The sequence below is a fragment of the Colossoma macropomum genome, unplaced genomic scaffold (genome assembly GCF_904425465.1).
Source record: "Colossoma macropomum unplaced genomic scaffold, Colossoma_macropomum, whole genome shotgun sequence".
In the NCBI taxonomy this organism is placed as follows: Eukaryota; Metazoa; Chordata; class Actinopteri; order Characiformes; family Serrasalmidae; genus Colossoma; species Colossoma macropomum.
In genome coordinates this window covers 12,065,866-12,081,478 of record NW_023494800.1, presented here as the reverse complement: position 1 = coordinate 12,081,478, position 15,613 = coordinate 12,065,866, and the positions used below count along the sequence as shown (strand labels likewise).

Here is a 15,613-nt window from a genome sequence, read left to right as displayed (position 1 = left end):
GAGTCTGAAGCCAGGCTTTAAAGTATAAATGGACTTTCCAGATTCAGCTTACAATATTAACTCTTTAAACCAGATGTCTTAAAATCCAGACTTTTAATCTAGTTTCCGGTCCTGTAATTTAATAACTATAAGTTAAATGACCTGTTGAATGGCCACCTAGTGTCATACCTACCAACAGGAGCGTGAGATATGGCAAAAATATAACATTACAATACTTTGACATTTTCACGATACACAATGCGCATCAAAATATATTATTATTTATATATATATATATGTATATATATATATATTAATATGATATAATATTTAGTTTTTCCAAGATTTGATAAGTTGAAACAGACAACAAAGAACCAGTTGGGCCACACACAAAAAAAAAAAACTACCAAACAATATGAATATAATGATTTTATTCCACATTTCAACAGTTAATTATACTCTCTTTGTAATGAAACATGCAGTTGGTCATTGTACTGATGATATCCACAATGTGTTCAGAGAAGCATAGTGTGAGATACTGTAATGTAATTTATTACGACGATCGATATCGGCATACTGCCCACCCCTACCTACCAATAACTACAAAATCCAGGACCTAAAGCTGGATACAAGGTCTGGATATGAAGACCTCTGCCCTAAACTGTATGGACCCATATGTGGACTCACACTTCATTCTCAAATACACTCCATAACTCAATATCATTTTCAAGGTAGTGACAAATAAGAATAATAAGCCTAGGGTTCTAAAGGTCTAACTCTCCATCTCAGTGCACAGGCAAAACATAAACATGATGAAAGCCGATTTAAAAGAATAATAAGATCTGATGAAGTGGATGAATGTTATGTGTGCTACAGTATGCTGCAACAGGTGGGCTTTACCTGTGATATCCACTGGCATGGAAACTGAGCGAGGCTTCCTGACAGCTATGGACAAGTTCTCTGAAGAACTGGTCTTCCCTCCATCTGACCAAAAGTAGTTAATATATCAGCAAATAATTCATCACTATTTCTGTTTGTTTGTTTGTGTTTGCGTGTGTACCTGAGTCTGTAGACTCTGCATGCCCCTGGCTGTGCTCTTCAAAGACTGGTGTGTGAAAGTGGGGCCTGCGAGGCACACGGCTGGGGCTCCCCTCAGCAATCACGCTATTAACTGCAGTAAGAGGCACTGCCTGCCTCTCCTGTCAACACACAGCACACAGAGTGAAGTGCCTTTTATTTCCTCCATTTACTTTCATGAAGAGCAATTCATGTGCAGGGTCACTGGGATTTATACAAACTTTTATTACCATGTACCACAAGTTATGTTTACCGTAAGGCACAACCACAATGACCTCACCAAATTAAACAAGTGCAATGTGCTGTGTATGAGAATTAATCTTGGTTTATATGGTGTTATATACAGGGCATAGTGCTAACCCACAATAAATCGCCCTGCCACAATATGCTGACAGGGCTAAAGAGCATTCTCTAGTGAGTGGAGAGGAAAACCAGCCCACAAGTCATACAGCAGAGGACAACACACTTCCTCTGAGCACAATGCTCTCAACTGCCACTGGCTTTCAATGGTTTCCTGGAATGAGAGGCAGAGTGATGGGCTATGATTTGAGTCACAGCTAAGGTGGGAAAAGAAATGGCTGAGACTGATAGGCCATCACAGTCCAGAGGGCAGTAAAGCCAGTGTCCTTTAAATGAGAACTGAGGCCTCATGACTAGCTTCGTTCATTCTCACTGCACTTTATGGCTCTTACAGTCAGGAGTGATTATGATGCTGGGGTTAACGTAGCGTGAAATAACTCTGAGGGGTTGTGCATGAGTGTGATTAGGACAGTGTGCACCAATGCCTTTCACTCCGGAAGTGACTGCATTGTATGCGAGTGAGGATGTACATGTGTTTTCTTACTGGATTGAAGAGTTCAGTGGTCAGTCCCAGGTAGTTATGCAAAGCAAGGAAGGTCACTCTCTGCAGCCGCACCATGATTATCTGAACAGTCAGAGCCACAACAAACAAAGGGCAGTTTTTGTTATTATTATCTATTATTAGCACAAACGCATCTTTACTTGTTCAATTCTTTGAGCCCTGGAATTAATCCTAACATGTTCATACAGGTTTGATTATTTCGGTCTGTACTTTTCACATCAGAGACCATCCCTTATTTATTTAATTTCCAGTCAAAATGACCATTAAGAACACGTTATTAATTTTTCAGGAGATATTTTTGAAGACATTGAAGACAATGCATGTGCATAAAAAAGGAGAAAACCAAAACTGGAGCTCAAAAAAACATACAAAAAAAAAAGTGACTCCGAGCAAATATCCAAGACCTGGTAGACCACCAAAACTGTCTGCATCAGATAAACAGAACTTTATCTACTTTCATCTTTGAGGGGAAAATCAAGCTCCACTTGGTTTCAGATCTGAAAAGAAATTCACAGATCTGTCCATCCTTCTACTGTGAGAAGACAACTCAACGCTATGGGTCTGAAAGGAATACTGAATACAGGAAATGGTCAAAAAAGTAAAAGCACTGTCCACTCCAAAGTCCAGACCTCAACATCACCAAATGTGTTTGAGATTACTTAGATAATAACAAGAAAAAAATACAACCAACTTCTAAGACTAAACTTGAAAAACAAGTCTCTGAAAAAGAATAAGCATTCCAATTAAAACACAGGTGAATGTTCAAAATACTGGAAATTTTAATATTTTCTAAAAAATCTTTTAAATAAAATTAAAGAAATAAAAGGTTGGTCTCTGTACTGCACATGCTATACCATCAGCACCTCTATTGATGGGGGTGCTGTGGCATGTCTCAGTGTGAGTGAGGGCTGAGCCTGTACCTGTATAACCCTCACTAGCGTCTCCGGGTATTTTTCAAACACCGACTGGAAAGCTGAGGCAGGCAGGCGCAGGATAGTGGAGCGCACTGCTGCGCGAGCCGACACCGTCTTATACGGAGCAGGATAACCCTGGGGAACGAGAGAGCGAAGGAGGAGGATGAAAAAGAGGAAAGAAGGATTAAGAATTAAGTTCTCTGCGCTGGAGTTAGAAGAAGGAATGAGGGAGAGAGAGTAGAGACAGAGATATAGAGACTCACCGTAATGATGTCTAGAATGCTAAGCAGGCTGTGAACACTGTCTCCGGGCAGCACATCCTTCACCACAGGGTCTGTTCCATCCTACCAGGGAACACAAAATCATCCAAACACAAATATGACAAAAAGCTCATTATCTGTAGGTGTGACAGAGTGTGTGCAAGTTAGCTTTCTAGAGAATATTTTTGTTGTATGTTCACATATGGTCATTACCGAAGACTTAAAACACATTTTTCTAGTTTTCTTTGGAATAAAAGAGTTTAACATGTGTACAGTTCACATATGAAAACTGTGCTATATATAAATGCCAGACAAATGTAGGATATGGGCCCTTTAAGCAGGCTTGTACTGTAACACAACATGGGGCACAAAACAAATCCTCAAATGTTATACAACAAAGTGACTCAGCAATTTCAAAAAATGCCTGGGGTTGTGGATCTATGCAAGGTGCTGTTTTTTCTCACATTTTCATGAATGCACAGCTCCAGTCTTCCATCCTGGACCACATAAATGCTGTCATCATCATCTCCTGGTCTAAAGAGCCCCTCGCCCTCCTGCAGCTCAATGAACACCATGTGTCGACAAAGCTCCAAGAACAGCGGCTTTTCAAAGTGACCTAGCACCCTGACACACACACACAACTTCACAGTTACAACACATTTCACCTACTTTGCCCAGGTAGCAGTCATATGAGCTACATAAATCGTATGCGGTGTGTCCTAATAATTTCCCCTTTACATCTGTGTGTGATTGGATTTGATATAATTTTCTATGGAAAACATCTGTACAAAACATCTTTTGTCAGATGTACTCACCTGACATTCTTAAGCATATAAAGCACTTCAGAGGGCAAATTTGAGTTCTGCACATCAAACTCTGTGAGATCTGCTTCCAGTAGAGAGGGAGGGGGCTCTTTGGGCTGCAGAGTTGGGGGCTCCTTCCTTATCCGCAAGATCCTGCACAACACAACGCCACAGTATGGCTTAGTCACACACCACTGAACAGCGTTCCAAGCCTGAATAACACACCATTCTAAAAACAGGGTCATACCAAAGCCAACAGTCACTTGTCTATGTTTTTTTTAATTGTCATTTGTCTATGTTCCAGTAACACGTTGCTGTCAGAGTGACATACACACCCAAAAAAAAAAAAAGTTATCAAAAATTAAGTATTAAAAATAAAAAAGTGTATTAAATTAATACCTGCGAGCTATGCTTAGGACTTTAGGTCTCTTCCGTAGGCGCTGCTTAGAAACTGAGTTAGACGATGGGGTAGAGGACAGAGTCTGGACCTAAAAGAAAAAGAGGGCAAAAGAGAGTGAATAATCAAATACGCAGCAAACCACATGCATTGCGTGTATTCCAGTCTGCTAATGTCACATAAAACATGGAATGCTGCCATCTTGTGGCCAAAAATAGTTAACATAGTTAACATAGTTAAATAGTTAGAAATCTGAAAAGTATTAAATGATTTTAGAGCTTTCAGACTGAACTGCAGATTTGTCACAGACTTTGGAGGAAAAGTGTAGTTCAGAATGAGAGGCAGGAAAGATCTATCAGATAACTAACTGAGAAACAGGCTCAGGAACCACAATGCAGGTCATAGTGGGAAGCTTTGTGTGATGACTGACCTTTCTCATGATCTTCCTACCATAGAAAAGAACCTTGTCCCTCTTTCTGAAGCGATATCGAGGGGTACCTGCCTGCTGACCTGCAAAATACATAGCAGAGTACAGAATATATTATTTTAAAAACAGTGTGATATAGCAACATTATTTTATTATTTAATCTCTGCCACATTTTGAAAAGGCAAATGAAAACTTTTAGTCCAATGACTTTTCAAATTTAACATTTGCCAACAACAGAATGTGTAAGAAAGGACAGGAAAAAAGTTTAAAAACAAAAAAGTTGGCAAAACAAGCTGACATTCAATCAGCTACTTGTTACTTAGTTGCTACCCACTGGTAGCTGTTTACACAGGCTCTCCTTTACTGGCTTAAATCTAGTGTTTTAGACGCAGCCCATTTAGGGTTGAGCAATATATGTTAAATAACGTCACAATATGCTTTTCTGAGCATACTGTGAATATCACTAGTACCTAAAGATACTTTCCAATTGCATGTTTGACTACAAAGATAGCATAATTAGTCCTGTTTAAATGGATTTACTGTGGTGCAGCAAATGTTGAATACAAATAATTGAGAACTTTTTTTACGTTTTAACATATCGCCCACCTCTATGGCCTTTCATGATTTAGATAAAAGTTGGGACAGTATGTGAAATGCTAATAAAAACAGAAAACAGTGTTTTTTACAGAAGCATGTTTATCGCTGTGTTACAGCACATTTCCTTTCAACAACAATAATTGTTTGAGAACTGAAGACACCAATTGATCCAGTTTTGAGCGGAATTTTGTTCCTACAGGTCATGTGCAACTATACAGGACCTTAGCTGACATGATTTACGCTTCATTATGTGCCAAATTTTTTAAAAATAAAAGACAGGTCTCGACTGTGGGCAGGCCAGTCTAGCAGACGCACTCTCAGATTACTATACATATATTTACACAAATACTTCTAAATAAAATACGATATATGGGCGATATGACATATGGATGAATGCTTTAATTAATCAGTCATTTTACACTTCATAAGGTAACGAAGATGAATTCAAGGACGTGAACAACTTACATTTTAAAACAAACTCTGCTCCAATGGCTTTGTTTTCAGTCATTTTCGCGGTGCTGTTTTTTTTTCCTCCTCGTCGTTAGTGCGCAGAGAACTACGGGTAACCGAAGATCGGGATGGATACATCTGTTGCATCCTCGAAATCACTCAGAACGTAGGCTGCATTTCTATGCTGTATACGCAGGGTCCTTCACTTGGGAACGGCCTTCTATGAGGTAGCGGCCGAGAAACGCAGTCTAGGCTTTAGAACACAGCTTTTATACTCAAGCATGTTTACAGCGCCTGTTTAAGATGTTTCTCGATTTCACAATGTTCCCAGACGTAACCACAACCTTTTTTTATAAATACTGTCTCTGTACTTTTCATTTTAATACAGGTCAAAGTGGATTTACAAATCACTGTTCCCGTATTTATTCGCATTTCACATACTGTGCCAACCTTTTTGGAACTGAGGTTTGTCCATAATACTGGCCACCACACCCAGTTTAGAAACAAGGAGAGCTTTCACTAGGTGAGGCTGTACAGATCAAGGTTTTGAACTAGAGCTCAAACTTACTTGCGAGTTTGTATCTGCGATACAGGAAGAGCACAGAGATGCCTATTAAGCACACGGCCACCACGGCCCCAATCAACATGCCCGTCAACTGCAACAAAGAGCAGAATTTACAGTGTTATCCAGTTGCAGAGGCTTCTTAGAAAACAATCAAACAAAAAGCATTATGTGCTTGTGATAAATCTGATGTGCTGTTATCTGCAGTAATCAGTGAGTGCAGTCAATGATTTACTGTAGCATTAACTGATCAGCAATTCTAGCTCCCAAAAGGGAAAGTCTGTGTAATGGAGATGGACTACGGTCAGAGAGATTTGATACCATGGTGGTTTGCATCCTCTCCTCCACAAACACCTGCAAGCGGGCACGAAAGTCACTCCCAGGTATGATCTGGAGCAAAACACATCAACATAAATAGTTCAGTATTTCAAATGTTTAATTATTAACCCTTTTATCCCTTACAAACGAACAGGCTGTTTTCGTTACTGTGTCTTTAAGAATGATATGTGTAAATGGCCGTCGTTCTGAACAGCTGTCCTATATCATGCCTCATTCAAAACGCAGTCCAGGCTGAAATGTATCGATGTGTGAGGTTCAAACTGAAATTCTCAGGATGGTCAGAACCGCAATCGCTTCCTGACAGCCAGGAACAGCACAACGTTTAATCTTTTTCTACTCCAATAATTCGGCAGACCATCTGCAGTAACAACACTATCACTTCAACACAAATTCATAAGTAAATGTGTTTGTGGTTCAGCCAATCATAACCATGATTAATTCGAAGCTTGCTCTTATGTGTGGTCTGTACGTGCTGGGGATTGCATGGTACGTTTCATAACTTTTAACAATGTTTCCATAGTGCATCAGAGGACATTTTGTTTTCTCCATGATCGAGGGACTTTAATCTCCTGAGCTTCACGTTTCAAAGCCTCTGAGGCCTCTTTGAAGCCAAATAACAAAAATAGTTGTCTTTGAACAACACCACAGAAAATACTTCACTCAAGGAAACAATTTCTTGCTCAGCCAGTTTCCTTCCTGCTTTCAGGAGAGGCACAGCAGCCCTCTCAAAAACACACAATCTTACATTTGTTTAAAGAGGCAATATAATATCATATAATACGATACAATACAATATAATATAATATAATACAATATATGTATTGACATGTATTTTCTTGAGGCAAACCTCACAAAAATATTTCTGGAATCTGAGAACGTAAATCTGTCATTGATCTGCCTGGATATGCAGCACATACATAAATAAACCTGTCCATTAAAGAATCAGCTGAATTGAGGATTACTTACTGGATAAGTGCATTGGTCCTCGCTTGGTTCTTCTGATTCACCCATTTCTACAAGCAGAGAGAGTCCATAATGACATTTTGTTTTTCACAATCTGGTAATAACAGGAGCTAAACTACATTTTACATTTCTAGCTTTAATTGACATTACACGGAAACTTCACCAATCTTTCAAAATTTCCGCATCATTAAATGGTTAGCATGTAAACAAACAAGTGTTTTGGTGTGAAATGCTCTGTTCTGGAGAAACTTAAGAGAGTCAGAATTTTTCACAATGATGGTGATATTTCATAGTGGTGGCAGATGTCTGAAGAGTTTAATGCCTCTAAAAGCTTTTGCATAAAATGGTTATGAATAATAATCCTGACATCTGCGACATAGTTTTACAGTAGGTTAGTGATAAAGTTTTTCTGTATTTTAAATGTATTTTAATCAAAATATTTTAATCCATTCATGGCGGAGGAATACATGCAGGGTATTGTGAGGCGAAACAGCCTCGCAGCCTCAACTTGTTATTTCAGATTTTCCACTATTTTACCATCATTAACGTTACATTAAAAAAAAACTCGCACGTGCAAGTTTACTGGTGGTTTTGGATAGTAAATAAAACGTCTATTGTAAAGAAAACTGAGTCAGTAAGTTTCTCTGCAAATGAACCAATTCACATCAAACCAGTCTGAATGACTGTTTATACTTCAACCACTGAACTGCACAGAAATTTTGAAAAATCGGTGGATTTCCCCTTTAATGCAGGCTGATAGATGATTTACAGGCAGTGTCATATGCGGCACGGTGCCACAGTGAATTTATCCCTATCCTGTGGATATGAACTGCAGTTTAGTTTGCGTGTTACTAATCAATGTGCATCTTACACGATGTTGTAAAACGATTAAACGTTAAGGGCTTCATTAGTGTAGAGCTGAACTGCCGAGGTGGACAGCTAACGTCATCGTAACTGCCCATAACTGAAGATAAGGCTTTTTGCCATGCTTTACTTTAGCTAGCCAACTATTTCTAAACACTTTTAACACATTAAGTGAAGTGGAAGACGCAAAATATCCAGCTAGTTTGTGAGCTGGCTACCTGTCAAACACAGTAAATGCATTAGCTAGTCAGCTAGTTTGCTAAACTGGCTGCAGAACACTGACAGCTCGGCGTGTAAGACAGACTGGAAACCTCTAACACATTAATTCAGAGATTACAAGCAACATATTTCACACATACACAGCGAACGCTTACTTGTACAACTTCTGAATGTCCTTCTGAACTTCACTTCATTGTAAACTTTTCCAGGCTGCTCTCCTTCCCTACACACTCAACACCCTCTGCAGTGCTGGAGGTCTCAGTATGCTATGTGACTATTGGTTGTTTACTCGCGCACAGAGAGGATCCATAATGCCATAGATTATCTAAAGAAGCCGAGAGCCGCCATGTCATAATATTTCCGGGAACGCAATCACGTGGTGTTGGTGAACGGAAGAGGGGGGCGCTCATTCCCCACTTAAGCAGACTACAGTGACTCGAGCCTCCGTTCAAACAAGCGGGAATTCTGCCCATTTCACTAAACTTTAGCGATTATTTCACCCCGTTTATAATTACAGCAACGTTGTGGTAATTTATGTCATTGTGAGGGTCTTGTGAGTATTTTGAGCCTAAACATGTTTCCCGGTGGGCTAATTTTAAGAACGAAATCATCTTGTTTCGAGTTTGTTCAGCGCTCTGTCCAGTCTTTCAGCACAAGCTGCTGCTGTTGCCCCGGGAGACGGGGGCGGGGCGAAGCGGCTGACGACAGACTTAACTCCTTTTCGCCCCATTCACTTGAACAGTCATGTGCCGTCTACGTTATATTACTTATAATTTTTGTACGAGCCAGCCAGAGGCGCTGTTGTTTGGCTGCACCCAGTTTGGCATAGTTCTTTGACAGCAAAACGAGATGAGATAGATCAAATGTAAAAACCCAAGAATGTCCAGCCTGGCTGAATAAATACATTAAAAAGGGTGTAAATGGAAAATAAAGATAGAAGTAGCCTAACTCAACTCACATAACCAGCAAACAAAGCAGGTTATAACTGTACAGAGCTTTTTTTTCACAAAAACAATAGGTCACAACATTTCAAAGTCATGCAGTTTTATTTCACACACTGTAAAATGTCACAATGAAAACATAATTTCACTCTGTAAATTGTACAAATGTTTGATTCCACAAAGACAATGTACATGTGGGTCAAAAGTAATATATAACATAACATAAAGGGACAAAGTATTGGAACAATGGTACAAATCAAAACAAGAAAATAATATTCACAATGCACATAGTGTAATTCTGTAGAAAAACAGCCTCCACCCTCACAACCCAGATGATATGCTACCCATGTTATTATGTATACATTAATTTTGCCTTCGAGCTTTCTCAGAACCATTCCCTTCCCAAACCCTACCCATCTCCTCCTGTGCTCAATCTAGTTCTACTTGTTGAGGTATTTGGCCACTGACTGGTAGGCCAGGAGGATCTCAGAGTCGTTGGGGCATGTGCAGCGGAACTCGTCCCGCTGGTAGGCTTTCTCCAGGTACTTGGTCAGACCTTTGAGTGCTTCTGGGATCGCAAAGTCACGATATTTCTTACATACAACCTGAGGAAAGAAAGAAAGAAAGGAAACAGCACGTTAACACAATAGATCCAGTGCAGTCCTCCAACAACAACCTCTATATAGTTGGCTGTTGTAACAGCAGCTGGATGGGGACTTGGTTGCTGTAAATATTGAATGTGCATTATGCAGACCTTTCATCCTCTGCCACATACTGACCCTACTGCATTTGCTATAACGGTATAGCCAAGAAACCAGGCCTTGGCTCTAATGAACACTGTAACTATAGACTGATTTCTAGGAGTGTAGTAGTGAAATCCAGGCAGTCCTGGGGGGATAGAGACATAGAGAAAAAGGGGTTGACAGACATAGGGTGTTTGAGAACCTTGACAATATGTAGCTTGGGGAGAAGGTTGCAGTCGGCGAGAGTGAAGGAGTCCCCGTCTAGATATTGTCTGGTTGACTGGGATGCATCAGGGTTCTGGTCCAGCTCGTATGGAAGTGGGGTGAGCAAGTACTGATCCAACTTCATCAGACTCTTCAGAAATTTCTTTTCCAGCACTGGAAATACATACAATTACAGGTTTGTTGGCATATGAAGGCTTGTGATGTGCACAAAGAAAGATGGGATGGTACAGCATGCAAAACAGTTCTCACTGTCATTGAGTCCAGGATTTGGGTTTTTGATGTAAGCAGAGAACTTGTGGAAAATGTCGTCACCAGCACGGTTAGACTCCTTATAGCGACAGCACAGCTTGGGATATCTGTAAATACAAACGTTTCATGTGATTATGTATCAGTAGAGTCTGAATTCTTGGGAAGATTAAAGTGTTATTCACCAGGAATGTCAATGCAGTTTGTAAATGCATTTATATTTCTGGTTAATAATAACACATATTTTCTGCATTAACACTCACTGTGGGGGTGCTAAGGTCTCCTCCAGAAACTCCTCTATCTTGTTAGTGTCAGTGTGCACATCTCCGTTATAGATGAGAAAAGGGGGCTGAGAGCCTGGAGCCAAGTCCTTCAGGACCTCTGGAGCTCTACAGAACAAAACCACAGAAGATCAAAAGGTAAAGTTCTAGTATAAACTAACACCAACTTCTACGATCATCAGTGCATGAAGACAATTGTGTTCGGCCCTTAATCACTTGCTTACTGATGATATATTACTTCTGTGTCTCTCTCACCTCTTCATATCCACAGTAGTGAGGGTGAAATTACCTCCCTTCAGCCAGAGAATCATAAAAAGCCGCTGACAGAATGGACAGTTGCCGACCCCTTCACCATCATCACTTGCCTGTGGTAACAGAACAGTAATCTCTTAAAATCAAGCCCCGTTTCAAAACAAATTCAGAAAATAAAAGACTTAACCACTAAAATAAATCATTTGAAGAAACCCATGTTACAGATAAAACATAAATATGTATTCCATAATACCATAATATATTCATTGGCTTTACTATGGATGTAAATGGATGTGCTTAAAGGAATAGTTCCTTTAATGACCATGTCCAATGGACACAATGGACACAATTTCTCGCTTTCCACAAACACAGTTGATTGGCTAAGACATGTTTGGTGTCCAAAGTTTGGGGCAAAGTTTTGTTGAAAGCTATGAGGTTAATATATAAAAGTTTATGTCACCTAGAATGTTCTCTGGCTACGTAGACCTCCATTACGTTTAGTTATATTAGTACATTAGCTCATTAGTGTAAAACTAAATAATGTCTTAGGCACTTAATATGTTTGAAATAGAAAATTTTTAAGCAACCCATTCCTTTAATCCCTTCCGTTGCACGAGTCACTTTTCTCCAGTAAAAGGGTGTGACCAGTGTGAGACTCCACGTTCTTTGGGTTTTTCTGTTTTGTGTTTTGTTTCTGGTAGGGTTCAGTGATTCCAGTCACTAGTGGTGTAGATTATCAGTAGAATTCCGTCACAAGTATGTCAGGAAGTGCAAGCATGTATACCAGAGGCCAAAGCACAGGACAAACCAAACTGAAGTCTGTAGTCTGAACAAGCCTCAAATCTTTGTCCCTCTTTTTAAAATGAGTCACTCAGTTACATTTAGTAACGCGCTGCAAGTGATTAATCAAAACTACCATAAATATCATCATTAAAAACACAATCAATTTGCTAGACTTACTACACTGTAACAACAGGGAAGTGATTGTCTTCCAAACTGCACTGATTTTGAATGTCAACCAGAAATGCCTTGCAATAAGTTAAGCTCTGACCTTAATGAAGAGCTCCATCTTTGGTGCTTCTGCCATCTCTCTCTCGTCCTCTGTAGTCTTTCAGCTGTCAAACCTCAATCTCCTTCACTAGCCAACCCAGGGGCGATGTTTACATCACTTTGTTAATAGGTGTGGATAACCAGGTATGTTAAATTGCTGTGGCCTCTCCAAGAGTAGTCCTTCTGGATCAGTATGTCCAAAAATCGAACAGCACTTCTCCTTCAAAGCAGTAAACAAGCTTTTACTATCCCAGTCCACGTCTTTCTCTCCTTTTCTCTCGCTTTCTTGACAGTTTCTATCTCTTAGCTTCCTATCTATCACCACACCCCATGAGTCTTGAGCATTCAGAATACCTGGACCGACCTGTCCTACCTGTCTCTCAATATCTCTTGGTAAAGTCACAGACATGTTTCAAGACTTATCAGCACTCCTGCTGTTTCACTCCCAGTTGTCTCCACCATCCACACACTGACAAAACCAGACTATGGTGACTGCAATGGCACTGTCCTAATTGTTAGTACTCCTTACGTATGTCAAAATCTTGCATTTCTTATGCTATAAGAGGTGAATTAGGAGGTCTTTGACCCCCCAGTACTCCCTGTATTTCACACCTTGGTTACACACCTACAAATCAATCGACAGTTACAGTGTTCATTACAGCCAAGGCCTGAGTTCTTGAGAAGTGCAGTCACTGGCTCACCATTTAGGGTCAAATGAACCAAATCAGTCTCAAGGCATTTGTTAATTAGTTCACAGGGGTTGCAAGCAAGTATATAAGGGTTATATAAGGGTTAGGCTTAAAAAGGCTGGCATCCAGTATAAGTAAACACAAACTGGGCCAAACTGCAGCCCAAATACTGGCCAAATTCACTGTCACTGTACGATATCAGGTGGAATCTCTGGAGGCAGAACGTCCAGTGATGAACTTGGTCCCTGACAATCATCCCTACTTATGAAAACTCTGAAAATAAATACATAAAAAATTTAACAGTTAGACCCCATCTCCCAAATCATTAACAAATGCCCTGAGACTGGTTTGGTTCATTTGACCCTAAAAGCTGAGCCAGTGACACCTCTTCTCAAGAACACAGGCCTTGGCTGTAATGAACACTGTAACTGTAGATTGATTTCTAGAGGCGTAACCAAGGTGTGAAATACAGGGGACCTGGGGGGTCCAGGACCTCCTATGTAATCACTTGGACCCCATGAATCTCTCAAAATCAGGTTATTGTTTAGCTGCTTCAACGATAATCAGCAAGCTTGTATCTGTCTTTGGTATTCTTGGCTAACTAGAGATGCAGCCCTGGTCTGCCTCAGGGTGGCACTGTAGCAGAAAGGCTCACCCAGCTGGTCCTTCATAGCCTGTAATTATGCCCAGGATACCTCTGTATAACTTTACAATGTGCCATGGCGTATTTGTAAATCGGAAAACTCGCCCAGTTTCCCAAGAGTTTGGTGGAAAGAGTGTATTGTTACTCATTTCTCAAACCGAAGGCACAAGAGGAGATGTATAAAATATCAATTAATGTGTGGAAGGCCAAACTAGGAAAAAGCATTTCTAAAAGAAAAGTTGTTAAACCAAACATTTTGTTGCCATTTGTTGCTGGCATCAGTGCCACTATGGCGAGTGTGTTGGCATGCTAGATTAGCCAACACATGCTAGATTAGCCAACCAGTATTGGACCCCCTGAATACCAGTGTGTATTTTACACTGGGTGTAACGATTCTGAAAGCAAGACTGAAACCGTGATTCCACCCCTTCCAATACCAACCGTCTGCCATTGCTGGTGCAGCCTGCTGAGCTCTCATTATGTTATTAATGTATTTCACAATTAACACTGTAACATGTAAATCACAAAATTATTATTCTGTTCAAAGGAAGGGCATGCTGCTACCATGTTTTTAGTGCCTTTCTCTTTACTGTTCTAAATTGTTGGTGATTTAATTAAAAAACCCAGAATTTTTTTCCCTGTTTTTCTCTGTTTCCCCCCCCCCACCAAAAACAAAACAGAACAAGACAAGAAAGGAGGTATGATCTAAACCATGGCTCAGAAATCAAGGTCTGAACCAAACTGTGGATTTGGAGAATCATTACAACCCTATGACTTCTAATATCGCATTTCTGTCCAAGCTGTTGGAAAGTGTGGCTGCTTCTTAACTGCAAAGTGATCTTATCAACTCCATTCTTTGTGAACCTTTCCATCATATTTCTGCCTTTTGCACTGTACTGAGACTGCTCCTGTCAAACCTGCTGACACTTGTGCCCTCACCATACGTATTCTTTTAGATCTCAGGGCAGCTTTCAATACAGTTGGTCATGACATTTCTCTCTTCCCTCTTTCATTCATTGTAACTTCTGGCATGGCTTATGTTTTGGTTTAAGTACTATATATCTTTCTGGTACATCTTATCTCATGTTCATTAATCCTGCACTGCCACTGTAATACAAGGTGTCCCTCAAGGATCAGTCCTTGGTCCCCTCTTTTTGTATGCTTCCCCTTGGCCAGTATGGGAGGCAAATCCAGCCAAAAAAGAAATTAAAATTAAAACAATAAAATGTAAATTCAAACCTGTTTTTGCCATTTCTTTTTCCAAACATCTGCACAAATATCCTGCCAAAATTGAAAATGAAATGAAATACCTACATTTGCAATTTCATTTTTCACATGAGCACGAGCTATTTGTGACAAAAATAAAAATAAATTTAAAACTGCTATTTGTCATTTCATTTTAGTCGTTATTCTGACATTTCATGGCCAAATCTAAAATGAAAAAGCTAATAGAGAAAACAAAATCTTTCAAGACAATCTTTCAACAACTACGCAACATCGCCCAACTTCAACATTTACTTCAGAAAGATGGTGAAACTCTCGTTCATACTTTCTTAATCTCGCACTTTCACAACTGCAATTTCCCTTTTATCAGTTTTACGTGCACTTTTTCAAAATTCAGCTGCAAGAGTCCTTATTCTCTACTAAGCATCTAGCACGTACAGCACTCCATCAAGTACACTGGCTTCCTGTTTCACAACAAATAAAATATAATACCCTGTTTCTCACATTTAAATAATTTAACAGTCTCACTGGCATGGCTTTTCATACTCTCACGTCCACCAGTACTGGTCTACTGATGGTTCCTAAGACCAGACTGATCTAAATTCA

The 15,613-nt window shown here is 39.9% G+C and overlaps 2 protein-coding genes across 3 annotated transcripts in view; both read right to left on the bottom strand.

Annotated features, from left to right (window-relative positions):
• Positions 1-9,070, bottom strand: part of pnpla7a (patatin-like phospholipase domain containing 7a) — a 29,622-nt gene extending 20,552 nt beyond the window's left edge. For both annotated transcript variants that reach the window (XM_036587844.1, XM_036587845.1), the window contains exons 1-13: positions 8,869-9,070; positions 7,634-7,680; positions 6,650-6,718; positions 6,335-6,422; positions 4,723-4,802; positions 4,295-4,383; positions 3,908-4,048; positions 3,557-3,716; positions 3,096-3,176; positions 2,839-2,967; positions 1,901-1,981; positions 1,040-1,178; positions 880-963 (exon numbers count right to left, since the gene is read on the bottom strand). In XM_036587844.1, coding sequence (XP_036443737.1) covers positions 880-963; positions 1,040-1,178; positions 1,901-1,981; positions 2,839-2,967; positions 3,096-3,176; positions 3,557-3,716; positions 3,908-4,048; positions 4,295-4,383; positions 4,723-4,802; positions 6,335-6,422; positions 6,650-6,718; positions 7,634-7,678 — 1,186 coding nt within the window. In that variant the 5' untranslated portion in view covers positions 7,679-7,680; positions 8,869-9,070. The remainder of the gene's footprint in view (positions 1-879; positions 964-1,039; positions 1,179-1,900; positions 1,982-2,838; positions 2,968-3,095; positions 3,177-3,556; positions 3,717-3,907; positions 4,049-4,294; positions 4,384-4,722; positions 4,803-6,334; positions 6,423-6,649; positions 6,719-7,633; positions 7,681-8,868) is intronic.
• Positions 9,071-9,740: 670 nt separating this feature from the next.
• Positions 9,741-12,565, bottom strand: clic3 (chloride intracellular channel 3). Its single transcript, XM_036588008.1, has 6 exons — positions 12,453-12,565; positions 11,405-11,514; positions 11,132-11,257; positions 10,872-10,978; positions 10,600-10,775; positions 9,741-10,259 (listed from the first exon to the last, which is right to left on the bottom strand). The coding sequence occupies exons 1-6, from the start codon at positions 12,486-12,488 to the stop codon at positions 10,095-10,097; spliced, it is 720 nt and encodes a 239-aa protein (XP_036443901.1). The 5' UTR covers positions 12,489-12,565; the 3' UTR covers positions 9,741-10,094.
• Positions 12,566-15,613: the final 3,048 nt, after the last annotated feature.